At 26.5% G+C, this 16957-nt stretch overlaps 4 protein-coding genes across 5 annotated transcripts; 1 reads left to right on the top strand and 3 right to left on the bottom strand.

Annotated features, from left to right (window-relative positions):
* Positions 1–21: 21 nt before the first annotated feature.
* Positions 22–688, top strand: LOC111027679. Its single transcript, XM_022306077.1, has one exon. It carries the CDS (start codon positions 182–184, stop codon positions 686–688), a length of 507 nt encoding a protein of 168 aa, XP_022161769.1. The 5' UTR covers positions 22–181.
* Positions 689–3917: 3229 nt separating this feature from the next.
* On the bottom strand, positions 3918–11691 carry LOC111027678 (FAST kinase domain-containing protein 5, mitochondrial). Of its 2 annotated transcripts, none has more exons than XM_022306076.1 (8): positions 10894–11691; positions 9561–9825; positions 8954–9157; positions 8655–8886; positions 6976–7100; positions 5157–5313; positions 4957–5084; positions 3918–4191 (listed from the first exon to the last, which is right to left on the bottom strand). In XM_022306076.1, exons 1-8 carry the CDS (start codon positions 11538–11540, stop codon positions 4105–4107), a joined length of 1845 nt encoding a protein of 614 aa, XP_022161768.1. In that variant the 5' UTR covers positions 11541–11691; the 3' UTR covers positions 3918–4104. The 2 variants fall into 2 exon arrangements, with proteins under 2 accessions (XP_022161768.1, XP_022161767.1); XM_022306075.1 differs by having other exon boundaries at positions 4861–5084; positions 10894–11689.
* LOC111027676 lies at positions 11598–14340 on the bottom strand. The gene is made up of 3 exons (XM_022306073.1): positions 13491–14340; positions 12882–13424; positions 11598–11653 (listed from the first exon to the last, which is right to left on the bottom strand). The coding sequence occupies exons 1-3, from the start codon at positions 14338–14340 to the stop codon at positions 11598–11600; spliced, it is 1449 nt and encodes a 482-aa protein (XP_022161765.1).
* Positions 14341–14704: 364 nt separating this feature from the next.
* LOC111027677 lies at positions 14705–16922 on the bottom strand. The gene is made up of 5 exons (XM_022306074.1): positions 16755–16922; positions 16507–16655; positions 16350–16433; positions 16156–16266; positions 14705–16077 (listed from the first exon to the last, which is right to left on the bottom strand). Coding segments are annotated over exons 1-5 (480 nt in total). The 5' UTR covers positions 16757–16922; the 3' UTR covers positions 14705–15943.
* Between the last annotated feature and the right edge of the window lie 35 nt (positions 16923–16957).

Genomic DNA, 16957 nt, shown 5'->3' with positions numbered 1-16957 from the left:
TTTTACAAATGCTACAAAAGTTGCAGAAGAGTTACAAATATCGACAACTTTAAAGGAATCAAGAACAAAAAAAAGAAAAAGATTAGAACTTTATGAAACAGATGATGACGTGATAAATATTTCTGCAGAACAAAACTTTCGAATTACTATTATAGACTCAATAGATATTCTTCTTACTCAGATGACATGGCGGTATGAAAAAATTATGGAAATTTCAAACGATTTTGAATTTCTTTCCGGTCATTCATTAACCAATATGAATTCACACGATTTGCAAAAAGCAGCTGCTGATTTAGGATTAAAATATAATGAAGATATAAATACTGCGGAAATAGTTGAAGAAATTAAAGATTTCAAACATGCAGCTTTATCAATTTTGCCAAGTATTGAATCAGTTACGTTTTTGGATTTATTACAAATGATTCACGATTATAAGCTTAAAGAATCGTATTTAAATATTGAAATTGCTATAAGGATTTTTCTCTCAATGCCCGTTACAACAGCTTCATGTGAAAGGAGTTTCAGCAAACTTAAATTGATAAAAACATACTTAAGATCTACAATGGCTCAAGAGAGATTATCAAGCATGGCCATACTTTCAATAGAAACAGAAATCGCTAGTAAATTGGATTACGAAGAAGTTATTGACAAATTTGCCGACACAAAAGCAAGGAAAATATCGTTATAAATAATGATTATTTTATTTTTATTATTATTAATTATTATTTTGAAATACTTTATAAATAAATTTGTAAAATTCGAATTGATTTGTTTCCTATAATATAAGGTTGAGAATTATAAACTTGTGGCTAAAAATATTATTTCTTGTTTAGCTCGAAACCTAATTAAAAATTTACTGATTTTTCTAATCTCATTATTTTATTAAAAAATATTAAAAACTGCGAGTGTGTCACCCCCCCAGGGGGCGCATTGCTAAAGTTCTGCCTCAGGATAAAAAATGGATCGGTACGGCTCTGCATAATATGTTAACGCTCATACAATATAACGTTGTTATTATAAAATTAACCAAGTCTGTTTATTAGTAGAATTTAATTATTTAAATAGTGTATCAGTGAATTTAAGGTAATTTTATTAAAAAAGAATAAGTTAATTTTAATACCTAATAAAGAGTATGTAATTCAAACTTGTATAAAATTCATCTATTTTTTAATTAAGAAATATTATGTACACATTTGTTATAATAATAAAATAATAGTTTAATTTTAAATATATATTTTCTATAATATGTTGTGTATGTATGAAGTCAAATTAGTTTGTATTTAACAATAATACATTAATTAATATGCTACAAAAATATTTATGTATAATGTATATATTTTATATGTATGTAAGATATCACAAAACATGACTTTCACAATTTCAACCCAATCTTAGATAAATTTTGATAAAAAAATTGAGGCCCTAAAAAAACCCTGCCTAGGCCTTTCATAGCCCAGGCCGACACTGTGTATTTTAATAGTAAAAAAATATATATATATACTACATTTTATATAATATTATAATTTTAAGCTATACACTGATGATATGAAAATAATATCATTTGGAAGAACATAATATTGTGGAGTAAGTGATAAAATAATATAATCACACTTGTTTCAATCTCTATACATGGTGCCTATAAAAGAATAGGATCTATGATAGATTATAAAGGCAGCTTATCGATAAAGCTAACAAAGTAACTTATAAATTCGATTTTTCGACACACAAAATATTTAGGACTTTTCATTACTGATAAAAATTGTACGGAAAACCTCACAGAACAATGTACATTGTCATATTGGATAATAATAGTTATGTTGGTACTGTTCGAAACATTCGTGTCTCTCTACGTACAACAGTACATAGTAAGTTGAAAAAGGTTAATAGGTACCTATATTAGTTTTAAATGATTTTAAATTGATTAAACATCATACATCTAAAATATGAAAATACAAGCGATGTGTAGATGCGTTATAAATAAGTGTAAGGCAAAAGTGTATACAGTGGGTTTAAATATTAAATGTTAATTTGATTAACATAGATAAATCGTGTTTTGGTCATAGTCATGCAAGTGATGAAACTTTAAAACGACAACAAATTAGTAATTCTTGTAAAAGGAAATCTTTAAACTCCATAAAAATACCATAAAAAATAATAAGAAAGGAAATATCTAAATATACTAAAGAAGGAGATTTGGTTTCGCCCGATTTAAAATTAATAACAAGAAATATTCACAATGCAAGAATGCATTGATATCCCTAACTACCAGCATCAATAAAAGAAGTTCACGAATCATTAAGTTTACTAGACATAAAATCGAATAGAAGTGAGTTATTTATTTATGACAATGATGCCCTAAATGAAATAATTATTTTTTCATGTAACCCAAACATAGAATTTTTAAAACAATTAGATTTTGTATACACGGATGGTACTTTTAACTATTGTGATAAATATTACACCCAATTAAACACGATTCATGGAATTAAAAATGGGATATTTATTCCATTATTGTTTTGTTTATTACCAAATAAGGAAAAAAAGACATATATCACATTAAATAAAAAAATAAAAAAAGGCATCTGTAGTACCTAAAAAAATTATTTTAGATTTTGAAATAGCGATGCATCAAGCTGTTTCTGAAATTTTTCCAGAAACAGTGGTGTTTGGCTGTAGATTTCATTTGGGCCAAGCTTGGTTTCGTAAAATACAAAATATAGGTTATGTGTCAGCATATATCAGCAGATAACGGTGTAGGAAAACGGTTGTACATATTTTTGGTCTTTCTTTTTTCAATCCAGAGGAAGTGGAGGTGTTCGGACACGGAACAGTTGTCGCGCTGCGCAAGCCCAAATACTCAGTACTTATATTTTTTTTACAGCTATGAATTATTATTATATTACAATTATTAAATTAAATACAGTGTAGAAATTTATATGCTTAGGTACCTTTTTTTTTTTTTACCGTGTAGGAACTTATACACATGTACCTGTTTTTTACTGTGTAGGAACTAAAATATGAATTTTGTTTACCTGCTAGGTCTCGTGTAGGAACTAGGAACTACATTCCCCTAAGGTTTAGCCTTTGTGTGGTTCAGATGAATACCGTTCGTATCTGCATCATTATTACGGTGTTTAATAATTGCTGGCAAAGTGACAAAAATCATGCGAGTTGGGGACGAAACCTAAAGAGGTAACATGCAAATTGAGGACACAAATATAACATAGTAATTGAGGACAAATATCCAATTTTTATTTTTGATATAACGATTGTAGGAGTTAATAAATTATTGTTTGATACTGACGATATATATTTATATAAATATCGATTGACAATATTGGACTGATTATTTATTAACATTAAGATTGTGCGGTGGTTTTGAGACAGCTGTCAAAAAATATGTTTTATCAGTTCAACGACAAATTATAAAAATAATGATCCAATTTTTTTTCAAATAAATAGATGGTAATGGTTTGTAAGTAATTTTTTTCTATCCCAGAATTTTTATTCTGGTGATGCCCATGCATACCAGTATCTTTTCAGAATGTTTAGATTAAGACATCCTATATAAATAATTATTTTAAAACAATTTCAATCTTTAGTTTTGCAATTAAGTATTACTATTGCCTGAGAAAACATGGATAACAACACTATTTAATGAAAAGACAAATTAATGTTCAAAAATCTACTGCCGATTAATCAGAAAATGTTTCGATTTAATTTACTTACAGTTGATATTTTTGAAAGTTCACTCAAATGTTTCTGATATGCACCAATCTTTTGATGTAAATAATTAAGTTAAATTAATACATTGAATCATCAAATCTGTACATAGTTAAGTACTAGAGTTGTTATATTTTTAAATAATCATTTTGATTACCTAGCACCAATTCATAAATAATAAAAACAATAATTAGAGGTAGTTATTCTTTAAATATTTTATATTTATGCAATAACTAAATTATTTAACAAAATAATATGTTTACTAATGTAAAAAAAATAGTTACAGTAAATTAGATGGCAATTGTTTGAAATAACTTATCAACAGCATATTATAAGTATTTAAAAATTAAATATAAATAAAAACTAAACAGTATGTATTAATTAATTAAAAGTTATTCCATGACTCTTGAACTTTTCTGATAATAATGATTGAAAGCCACTTTCAGTTCCCAACTCTTTAACAGTAAACTGTAAATTAATCAGATATATATAATTATCTTAAGTTATATACAAAATTATAATAATGGTTTGATTATTGGTACCAAAGTACCTAGACATGGATTGTTTAATATACAAATTAATGATTGTGCATTTAAAAATGTGTTTTTCTTTGAATAATCCAATTTATTGTTATAATGCTAGGACAGCTTTGTTGTAAAATAAACAAATTACTTTACTTTCTTACAACTTCAATGAATTGTATTCATGAAAGGGACGACATTTAACAAAAGTTCTATCATTTCAAATTATTTTTATCGGACAAGCGTACATTTTATGACAAATTGTTATTTTTCACTCATATTAATTTTCAATACAACGCATACACTGGTCCTTGACTTCTTGGAAGAAGTTTATGTGGATACAATTATAATATTATCGATTAAACAGACAATACACAACCCGGAACACAAAAGAGAATAATGTACTTTCAAAACAAACCTACTGTAATAAAACAAAATATACAAAACAGGAGTAATTTGTATTTTAATTTGGAGATTAGTGTTATAAAGTTATTTAGTAAATTGTTTTACTAAAAAGAAAATATTAAGATCTAAATGCAGTGTTGGATATTTTAAGTACTGCCATCAATATTATTTCTACAAAATGCAATACAATTATGTATACACAAACCCTTACCAAAATTGGCTCATAGCCAAGTTTCTTTAGTTGTCTGATTTTACAAGATGTTAAGCCATTATATTCATTACTATAATAAAGTACTGAATTTCTTACAAGTGCCATTACAGCAAACCATTTTCCTAATTCTGGTGGTTTCTGGAAATCATTGAATACAGTTCTATTTTTCATTGTTTCGGGAATAGCCACTGGTTTACCATTAGTATTGATGCAAAATAATATATCTAGTAAAAAAAAATAATGAAAAATTAGTATACAACAATTACATTAAAAACTAAATATACACAAAACATTACCAGACTTTGGATGATGAGGAAGCGGGTAACATACATGTAAATAAGACGGATCATTGTTGAATAGGCTTAGAAGTTCCATGTAAAGTTTAATAAAGTTCTTGTCATTTGTACCTAGTTTAGCCATAGTACTTGAAGTAGGTATATGCCATGCTAAATGCTAAAATATGAAACATAGTAAGATTTAAATGGAAACACCCATTAACTCTCAAAAAGTTGAACTAGAATATTATTTTTGTGGGGTTTGCAAATTTTTTTCTTTAGTTGGAATAGGAAAAAACTATAATTAATCGATGATTAAAGGTTAAAGAGATTAATTCTGTAACTTAGACTCAATAAATATCAATAAAAAAAATTCATTGACTTTATAAATACCAAAGGATTAAGAATATGTATTATTGATGTCATAACAAATTCAACTAATGTATATTAATTTTATTATGGAAATTTACAAATCTTAAATCATATTTTCTAATTTGTATATATTTTCTACTGTAAATACAAATATTTTTTATTATTAATGCATACAACTGCAATGCTACCAATACTAGACTTGAGAGCCTCATCCAAGAATAAACTATATTGTTTAAGAGCTAAAAAAAAATGTTCTCAATTGTCCAGTACTCAGCGAAAATACTTGACATACAATGATTAATAATTATTATAAATTAGATATAAAATGTTTAATAATGTAAAACGAGATAATACCATTGTATACAATAATGAGAAGTTATAGAATTAAAATATTAAAATCGCTATTTTTTTTTTTATATAAATAGTATGATATAATAGTTTAGATAAAAATACAGATGTTTTGATTTAGTTAAAATTGTTCCCATCTTCAGGAATAAAATTTGAGCCATATGGGTTTATAATGTAGATGTAGGATCTAGATATTTATAATTTAAATACTTTTGTACTTTTTCACATAGTTTATATCAAAAAAGCATAGCCAATAATTATTTGTTATACCTTGTAAAATTACAAATATTTTTTTATTAGGACCCATTTAGATATGATTTCATCTTTGTATTTTATGATCGACTTATTCCCCCACAAATATAAACTTAAATTTGAGAATACAAAAAAAAATGTTTAGCTACAATTAAATTTTTTTTAGCAAATTACATTAATTTAAAACCATAAACTTTTCAATTTTAACTAAAATATGTGATTTTAAAAAGAATATTTAAATTAAAATTAACATTAAATATTCTTAACTAAATTCAAAAGAGTTAAGTATTCAATAACTATATTTTTCTTTTTAAACTATTAAACAATAATTTAATTAATCAAAATTACATTTACAATTACAATTTCATTTATATAATACTAACAATATTTATCTAGTAATATAATGAATATATTAAATACCTTTATACTTGTCATATTATTAAAATCATTTTTGAATTTCTAAGAAAATAAAATATGCATATTATAAAATAGGTAATAACTTTATTTTTCATAAAAAAATTGGCCCAGTTAAAGTCATATTTTTTTATTTATTAACAATTATTGTATGAAAGAAATGTTAAGTCTTTTCTAAAATTTCAATCCATGTATGTTGTTCTATAAGAGTAAGTTTTTTTAATATTTTCAGTGCCTGAACAAAAATATAAATAAAATTTTATTTTAAAACTACCTTTAGTTTACAAAAACACTGTTCAGAAAGATAATTTAAATTTATAATATAATAAGTATATGTGTTTATTTAATTATACACTTGAATATTTTTACATCAAATTATTATTTTTTAACAACGAATTGTTAAAATAAATAAATTACACTTTTAAAATTGTAAGAATAAATATAATTTACATACTTCATTGCATGATTCTTTTAATGTATCTGGTAATAGTGAACCAGAATAGTCAGGGCATTCTACTAGCACACTATTGTTTAAACTAACAATATCACGTGTTATATTAAATCTGGATAATCGTTTTCCTGAAAATGTATCACATTATTTTATATATTTTATTAAAGGTAGTTAACAAAATAACTATATAAGTAATATTAAAATGATAAAATAGTAATATTACTTTATTGATATTGAGTTAAACAAAACTCAATACCTGTACCCTGAAGGTAAAGAACACCATGTCCGTTTTTGAAGAAACGTAGTTAGCTTCATGCCCTTGATGTACATTTTTGGCTCTATATAAAGGTATAAGACACTATGTCCAGTCATCAAAAGTAACAGAAATAAGGAGATGGAAATAAAACCATGCTCATTTTCTTTAGAAGTAAAGATAATCGAAAATTTGACTTCCCATAAAATTACTATTTTACGACACGGTGTTCTTTACATCAGGGGTACTGGTGTGGTAATACTTATAACTTACATAATATGCATGAATTATTGCTAGCAATTAGTAATTTTAGTTTGTTGGTTGCTAAAAGTTTTGTTAATATTTAATTTTAACTGATACAGGTGTACTTTTACTTATACTCAATACGATCAATGATATAAATAACTCACACAATGCAATTAAAAATAATGTAACTCAGTCATAATGATTAAGTTACCTATAATATACGTTATATTAATGAGGTACATCCATTATCATTCTCAAATAGTATAATGATTAAAATCCAGAAAAACGTTGGTGTTCAGCACTGAAAACTCTATTTTTTAACTTTTCTCTTAAACTATGATCACTAGAAAATTGGTAGTTAGCTCATTAAAGAGCATATAAATTAGATTCAAAATTTGAAAATATGAAATATAAAAACAACAAATAGTTAATTGTAGCTACATTCTTCTTAAACTGGAGAACATATTTTGTTGTTTAGGGTCTTGTTAGAATTACGAAGGCTAGAAGAAGTGCAACGAAGAGTTTCATTTGCTACAGACCTTTCAAGTTGTATAACAGAAAAACAGGGACACACACACACACACATACTTACAGAAAATAAATAAGTACAAAATGTGAACATTTGTTTAAAACTTTTCTACAAACTACAAGGCAAGTCCCATAACAATAGAAATACTTATGAATTAAAAAATTGTTAAAATTTCAGAAAAGAACCACAATAATTTTGTATATAATTTTGTATACTTGAAAAAAATGGTTCAGAAAATTGTCTATTTTCAGCACTTCCAAAAGTGCAATTTTGCACTATTGTAATAAAAATTTTCTAATGTATACTATAATATGCACCTATGTACATATGTACATATTATAGATTATAATTTCCCAAAAATCAAGAAAGAGTACATGCAGACTTTGTCTTGGTGAGTTTTTAATCATACGGTTAAATTTTTTTTGTTGAGCTATCATAGTTAAAGTAGAACTCATCTTTATAAAAAATATATAAATGATTCATTGTTTTTCAATACTTTTTAATTAAATGTATTATTAACATTATAAACTAACATAACATAGTGTATCTGAAGTAATTGCCATTTTTAATAACAATTTAAAACTTATTGCCAACTACTCAATTACACACTATATATTATGTATGAGTACTATCTTTTATTTTTTTGTAACTTACCAAAACATTTATGAAGTGTTTCAATTTTTAAAGCTTTTGAAATACAATCTTTAGGATAAATATTATTTACAGCTAAGTATGACAAAGTATAAATGTAACATCTAGTGTGTTCTTCAAATTCAACATTTCTTGTATCACTCTGAAGTTCATTAACAACCATTTTGAATATACATGGAGTTGTTTGTGGATTATAATTAAACATAGTTAAAGCCAAAGTTATTCTTTCTAAATCCTAAAAAAACAAAATTCTATTAAATTAAATTATATAGATAAAATCTGAAAAAAAAAAATGTTATCACCTTAATTCTTGCTAGAGATATTTCATCAACTATGCGCTGTGATATTTTTTTCAAAAGATTTTCATGTTTAATCAATAAATTTGTACCCAATAGAGCCATATGGACACAGCACACTAATTTTACTTCATCAACTCTATTTATTAAAGCATCCATTAATTTGTACATATAATCAGCATGCTGGTGCTTAGAGCAATATCTAAATATCTAAATAAAAATAAAAATTAAGAAGAGACATGATGTTTATGATAACAAAAAGGATAACAATTTATTGATTTTGCAAATTGAAGAATTTCATTCTGAATTAAAAATAAGTGGGATAAAATTCGGATTGAAGACATTCCCTATCTAAAATAGAAATATTTTAAGTTTGCATATTTTCAGTAAACTGTTGTTTTTAAAATTAATACTTGGAAACAATTTATGGGTTAACAGATTTAAAGAAAAAAATATTTGGACATAAAAGGATTATCAATTTTAAATGGTATAATTTAATTTTTCATATATTTTTTTCAAAAAATAATTTTATTTATGAAACATTTGTTTATTTGGTTTATATAACCTTTATAATATTATATACATATATATTCATTAAATACATTTAATGTACCTTTAAAAATGCAGCCAACTCTATGCTGTTAATGTTTGAAATTTCTTTGATGACAGAGTTGTAAAGATTTTTTACTAGTTCTCGATTACGTATTGGTGTTTGAGTTTTAAAGAATCCTAAAGACACTATCCCCAACTCTTTAATATTAAAGTCATTGTAATAAGAACATATTTCTTGTTCAATATCATACATTGGTAATGTTGGTAAAAACTTTCTACTTGTGTTAGCATAAAACATCATCTGAACTAATTGCTTGGGAGTCAACCTGAAATAAACAAAATTTATTATTTTTAAATTAATATTTCAAAAAAATTGTAATGTTTAGTTTTTTTCCCACCAACCTTTCAATGTTTACATTTTTTATGAATTAAACCATGCACATAGAGTACTAAAAGAAACGTTTATTTTTTTAATTCCAAGTTATAAAAATACAGCAAATAATTAATGTTCAAAATTGTAAAATGTACGACTATTGATTGTGAGTAGTTTCAATTAAGTTTATGTAATCATAGTTTATGTAATGATGAAATCTAATCATAGGGACCTAATTAAACGAAAAACATAAAAAATATTTTATATTTAATAATAATATATTAATCTATTTCCATCTATATTAACTATTTACAGCAAAGTTTAAATTACAGTAAATCTAAACTGAAATGTCTCTCCAACTAATTCATAAATGAAATCTTAGGACAGTGCATCAGGACCAATTTGTAGGCCACGTGCAATGTGGTACTGGGCTGCGTCTAAGCTAAGCCAATTTTTATATGATTTTATACAAATTTATATTGATTCTATCATCATTGTTGGGTGTATTTATATTTGGTATCTATAAATTAATTAAGTGGGCCTCAAAATTTTATTTACATAATTGATGGTCTGCACAACTAAAAAGGAAATAGATAATAGTACATATTACAAAATTTTAGCTTAATAGAAACATTTCAAACATTCAATTTATAAAAATAAGTTCACAAAAATATGTCTTAATATTGAATGGTATTTTTAATACATTTTAAGATTTTCATGTTTAGTAATGTTATATTAAGTTTTAGTGAATGAATATAACATGGGTATACTTAATTTCACCAAATATGTATTATACAAATATTCATGTACCTAAGGAAATTGATAGAAAATATAGGTAGATGCACAATTATTTATACCTAATGTTCATTAAATGTTATCTTCAAGCTTGATATAGGTACCTGGTGGTCTGTTGGTAATATATTGTATTATTATAAATATACCACTATGATAAACATGTAAAATATTAACAAATGGAAAAAATTTAATTTGAGAGTACCAAATTGTTTATCAATGTATTTACCTCGAAGGCTTCCGCGCTAGCTTCCTGACACCTATCCAAACAAAATTGCTCAATCTAGACAGCCTCATCAAGTACCAGTGGTCCATGAATAGTAAAAGCTTGTTAAGCGTCCAACGCCTGTGCCTGTCAATACACTGCCGGTCAAACTCAGACCACAGACGGTGGTAGGCAGGATCCTTGGCATCTTTGGTATCCCACAGTGGTATGAGAGAAAACACGGATAGCAGCTGCAGGTCAGTCATTTGTGACAGGGTGGTAACTAGGCGGTCTCGGACCCCATCGTACTCGGCATCAGTGAGCCGGTAGTTTTTGCCCATAGCGTATGAGCTGATTGCTGTAAAGTCATTGCATACCTCGTCAGCCGTCCTAACACTAAAGTCCTGGCTGATGAGCGCGTGGAACTGCTGAGCGGTAATCGCTGTTGGCCAGTTGATGGCGCGCGAGGCCGGATTAACGACAGTGGCACGGTACCCAGGATCGTTGACCATCGCGCTATGAGCGTTGTGATTTTCCACGTTCACGTGAGTGCGAAGTGCTGAAGAAGAAGACGCGAACGCCGGCCAGAACTGAGCGAACGCATTCCGCCGTCCAATATCGTTTGCGAACGACCGTCCGACGAAAGCTAGACGGCTCAGTGTCCGATTCATAGTGTAACGCGTTTGATGTCGATCAGATTTCAAAATCTCAACGTATAACTTCGATCATCAAACCTTATTCATGCCTTCATCATCGTTATCTGGTGTTTTCCCGAAACGGTGAGCTCGGAAAAACACAAATCAACGAATTGGCATATATTATCTGATAACAACATACAATTATTTTATTTTTTATCATCATATGATAACAATCGAAAACGCTAGTTTTTGATAATAAAAATAAGGATACAAGACGTAATGACCACGATCAAATACTATAGATTAGAATACGGGAAGCTCTTAGATTTTCTAGGGGACACTGTAGCGCTCCATATTATAGTAGGTTGCCTATATAAGCCCCTTAATTTTTCTTTTTTAGACACTGATAACTATTAACTGATAAGTTATTAGTACAAATACAAAATAACAACTACTTGGCTTTTTTCTCATTTTTTAATTAAGTCCAATAGTTCATTAGCCTTTAGGTACTTAATATTATTGTGTTATTAGTGTTTAAATATATAAATATATACATAGTTTATAATAAAACGTGCAATACATCATTACCGTTTACCTGTGTCAAGTGTATGGCTGTATGGATTATGGACACTGGATTACTAAAACTAGGTTTATTTCATAGAGTAATACTTGATGGTTAGCTTATTGTTTTTACAATAATTTGATACAGTTCTACACGGTTATACAGGTCCTAAGTTTTAAACATTTTAATGATACCGATAGTTGTGAAAAAATAATTATATTATTATCACAAGATATTGATTATACTAAAAAATATGTACAGTGAGAAATGTGTTACATAAAGATTAATACAAAATATTATTAAAACAATATAAAAAATGTAGGTACCTACTATATATTTACAATAGTGTATACCATCATTACAAGTCATAATATGTACAATGTACAAATACAAAATAATAAAAGAAATAAAACTTAGGTATGAGAACTTTATAAAATATGTATGAACAATATTTTTATATTTATGATATAATATGTAAAATTAATAACTAGGTGTATAATATAATACAATATAGGTAAAATTAAAGAATATAAATTTTGCAATTTGATTAATATACATTATAATGATTTACAAATGAACAATTTTTTTTAATTTTTTATTTTTTTAATGCATTTTGAAGACATCAATGTTGTTATTACTATTTTTTATGAAACTATTAATTAATACATTTAACAATTTTTTTAAGAATTCTGTCTTACATGCATCACATATATTTAATGGCTTACAAACAATATCAACAATTTTTATTATTTCTTTTCGAACACCGGTTTTATTTTTTAACAAAAGTGACTCTATATTTAAATTAAATATACACGTAACTTTTTTTGCAAATTCCAGTGTGTTTTTAAATGGATATAATAAATTGGCATTTTGATACGATTTCATTTCTATGTGTGTATTTTCCAAGTTGACTTGAAAATTATCCCCACTTTTGGCAGCTAGCTTATCAACACATTCTTGATGAATCAATTTGCTACACACCCATCCTGCTACATAGCCTATCGCACAAGCCTCATGATTCTCCATTAATATATTTTCAATATTCATTGAAGATAAATGTGAATTAAGAAAATCTTCTTTATCAGAATATTCATCATCATTTGGATCACCTATTAATTTTAGCTGTATTTTAATTTTTTTTAGCTCACTGCATTTAGTCAAAAATTGAACTGCATCACATTCAGATTCACAATTTCCACTTTTGGAGGGTTCTAATAAAGTATTGCACATACACATACGGATTGCTGAATGAAATTTTGTGGCGTCAGGTGTGACATTATTACCTCCTTTTGACCTTACTACTGAGAACACATTTTCTACACAGTCTTGTGTTAGTCTTCTTGTTAGTAAGAAATCTATTTTATATTTTTCATTTAATTCGTTAAATAACAATTTCAAGGCAATAATATTTTCTTTCCAACCTTCTATACATGGTGGTAATTTACCAGTTCTATTGTGAACTTTAAGTTTTCCTAATACCTGTTCTGCTTCATTCAAAAAATTCCAATGATCAGAAGTTTTAGTTAATGGCTTTCTTAATGTTTTTGCCTCACTGTGTGTTATACTGTTAAAAACATCAAATAAATTATCAAAGAATTCTATAAATCTTGCTGTATGTATAGCTGAACTTTTCATTTCATTCAGTGAAATTAAAGTCATCATACCAGAACTAACAGAATGGCTTAATGTTTGGGTTGCCAAACAAACACGCATTGGTGAGAATGGTGGTAGATCCATGTGAATTTTATTTAATCGAGGAGCTAACCTTGGCTTTTTGTTTTTGTCTAAATTATAAAAATCTGCTAAATCTGACCAACTACAAGAATCATTTTCATAACTGAAATTGTATTTTTTTAGATTATTTCTCACTGATTTAATTAAATGAGGACTGTCATGAAAGAAATAAATGTTTTCATCATTGATGTTGATGAATGGTTGTGTTTGTGTGGCTCCAAATAAATTTCTCATACCAATATTATTGGTACCTTGGTCACATATAATAACTTTTGGAATAAAACCAGCATCTTCAACTTTATTAATAACATCAGTCATAATGTTTTTAAGTCTAAAGCCAGATACTGGTCCTTTAGAAAAAAAATATCCTAGTATTTGTTTCCAAGGTTTAACTATACCTTTAATCATAACAACTAATGCTTGGTCACAGATGCGATTCATTTTCATATCAACAAACTCATGATCTATACCAAAGTCTTCATAACCACTAAATTGATCATTTTGAGAGTTATAAGAAATCAATTTTTTTAGTGACATCTCATCCATTATAATTTATATCAGCTTTTCACTTGGTGGAACATCCTTAAACTTTATTTTTAAAACATCAAGAACATTTGAGTTTACCCCACAAGAAACATCTATCGATTGTAGCCAATTTCTAAGTGATCTCACTGTTGGAAGACATAAATACTTGCGCATGAAATTATATGCCTTAGGGTAATTATAATATAATGCAAGTGCAAATGATTTTTGGTTTTCCTTATATCTGCGACCATATTTGTTTATATTAGCTAGTTTTAACTGGTTTTTTAAAATAAAATTATTGTTCAATGTAGTTTGTAATAAATTCTTATTCATTTGTAATTTGTTAAGATTCTTTTTTTTTAACGACTGTATCCTAGTGTTCTTTTTATTTATTAACTTTTGCATTGTTCTAATTTTTAATCTTAATCTCTTATTTTCCTGGTCACATAATTGAGTATTATGATGGACACGTAAGCGATAATCTAAACATTGTCAAATAAAATATTCTGTTAGTATGCTAGACATTATTGAAAATACAGGAATATGTATTTAAAAGAATTGACACTCTTAAAATAATGAGTTCTATCTACCTAAAGATTCTTAAAATTTACTTTCTTGGGTACAATAATGTTATTATTTTTTTCTTAATCTAACATCAACTGACACGAAAAATTGGAAAATATGAAATCAATAAACATAATTATATATAAATTCAATAAAGCAAAGTCCTTACTAGTATCTTCATAATTAATAGCAACAATATAAATATAGGGATAAAATTATTTTGAGTAAAAAAGGTTAACAACACCAGCTATAATATCATATTACTCTTTCTATATAATGTTTCTGTTGTATTTAAATTACACCTTAAAGTGTAGGTATTCAGTAACTATGTATGTTAAATAATACAAATTTAGGAAATTTACTATACCTTGTACATATTGGCTATCTCTGCTCAAAGGAACATAAAAATTAAGAATTAAATAAATCTATTAATCAAAGAAGTATTGTACTTTATTAAAATATCATTAAAACTGTTACAGCCATTACACAATGTATTCATATTTCATATTTCATAGTAATTTGAGTCTTCAATTTAATTTGTTATGTCATAAGAAATGCAGTGTTTGTATACATTCTGATCCATTTATCCGTTTGTGTTAGGTTTATCTCATGATTCATTGATATGTAAATGATATTGATGTACAATTTTCAAACGCATACAAAATAAAATAAACAAGTTAATTATTTTTAATTAATAAATAATCGTTGTTACTTACCTAAATTACTAATTGAATGAATATCAATGTGTATAAATAGTACTTCAGAGACAATGTAGGCATTTTGTCAGTGTTATATGAAACGAGAATTAAATAGATGTAAAAAAATAAAATAAAATATAATAATTAATAAAGCTTAGACAATTCACTTAAAAATCAGTTATATAAAGCGTAATGCGCGGCGTGAAGTTACTCATCATTAATTTCAGGAACAGGAAATATGCTTGTGGAGTCTTTGGCGGGCAAGTGGATAGGTAACTGGGCAAACTAGGCAAAATGGTAGTTTTGGGTTACAGTAGAAAGTGAGTATTAAGCTAGATCTAGAAGTTATCATTCTAATAAAAGCACAAAGCTTCATATACTAAAACATAAAAGTATTTAATAGTAGATGATTTACTTGTTTCATCCTTAACATTTGAAGGTTGAACTAATTCACTATATGGTATGTTCTCATTGACTAAATTGGACACTAAAATGTAAAATAACAAATTAGTTAAAATAGTAATTTTTTTAAATATTCAACTAGAGTAGAGTTAATTAAATTTACCGCCAAGATCTTCATCATTGATCATATTATTTTCAGAGTCAATTGTTAGACTAATTGAAGACTTGGATATTAAACTACAGGAAGTATCTTCAGGTTGCTGTAAACTTTTATCTGAAGTTAAAAGATTAAAAAATTATTATTATTTGTTAATTTAAAATGTTTTAAACAGTTATATTTAATTTTTAAGTAATCACCAAAATTTTCATAAATGTTGCATAACATTTTATTAACTTTTGGACTTAATACTTTTGGTTGTTGACTAAACGGTCTACCATCACCTGAAAAGAAGATTGTTTTGTTGATTTGTTAATAATATTTTTTTAAGGACATTAAAGATGCCTTGTTAATTACGATTTGTGTTATTCAGTATTTTCTTTAATAACGGACTCAAAACATTTGGACGCCAAATTGATGTTGTATCCTGCTTATCCAACACAGTCTTGTTACAATAAACAGAAGTAGGTAGATTTAATGACGGAATCGCACCTTTATACAATAGCCTGCATAATTAATAATTATTGATTTGAATCTTGTTAATAATTGTCTAATAAGGACATAAAATACAATTATCTTAAAATAACTAGGTATAATATACAGACATTCTATTTCCAACATCGTTCCAAATTGAATAGTCTTGATTTGTAAAGTGTGTTGAACATATCACCTTGTATTTTACTGAGTCCAGTCCCTTTTGTTCAAAACTATTAATAATTGTATTATTTTGTGTTAGTTTCACCCATTGACTACATCTTTAATAATAATTTTATAGAAATTAGGATTTTAATTAAATTTAAATTTAAAA

The sequence above is a fragment of the Myzus persicae genome, unplaced genomic scaffold (genome assembly GCF_001856785.1).
Source record: "Myzus persicae strain clone G006 unplaced genomic scaffold, MPER_G0061.0, whole genome shotgun sequence".
In the NCBI taxonomy this organism is placed as follows: domain Eukaryota; kingdom Metazoa; phylum Arthropoda; class Insecta; order Hemiptera; family Aphididae; genus Myzus; species Myzus persicae.
This window is presented reverse-complemented; position numbering and strand designations above follow the sequence as displayed.

Bases quoted from the DNA above. Each gene is read 5' to 3' on its own strand.
- LOC111027677 (XM_022306074.1), bottom strand. The intron at 16,434-16,506 runs GTAATTAACAAG...TCTTCTTTTCAG, and splicing joins AATACTGAATAACACAAATC to GTGATGGTAGACCGTTTAGT. The intron at 16,078-16,155 runs GTAAATTTAATT...TTTACATTTTAG, and splicing joins CAATGATGAAGATCTTGGCG to TGTCCAATTTAGTCAATGAG.
- LOC111027678 (XM_022306075.1), bottom strand. From the start codon at position 11,540: ATGAATCGGACACTGAGCCGTCTAGCTTTCGTCGGACGGTCGTTCGCA. The intron at 9,826-10,893 runs GTAAATACATTG...TGTTTATTTCAG, and splicing joins CTAGCGCGGAAGCCTTCGAG to GTTGACTCCCAAGCAATTAG. The intron at 9,158-9,560 runs GTACATTAAATG...ATTTTTATTTAG, and splicing joins AGTTGGCTGCATTTTTAAAG to ATATTTAGATATTGCTCTAA.
- LOC111027676 (XM_022306073.1), bottom strand. From the start codon at position 14,340: ATGTCACTAAAAAAATTGATTTCTTATAACTCTCAAAATGATCAATTT. The intron at 13,425-13,490 runs GTTGGAAAGAAA...AATATAAAATAG, and splicing joins ATTACCACCATGTATAGAAG to ATTTCTTACTAACAAGAAGA. The intron at 11,654-12,881 runs GTATATTTAATT...TGTTTTTCCGAG, and splicing joins ATTTGCAAAAAAAGTTACGT to CTCACCGTTTCGGGAAAACA.
- LOC111027679 (XM_022306077.1), top strand. From the start codon at position 182: ATGACATGGCGGTATGAAAAAATTATGGAAATTTCAAACGATTTTGAA.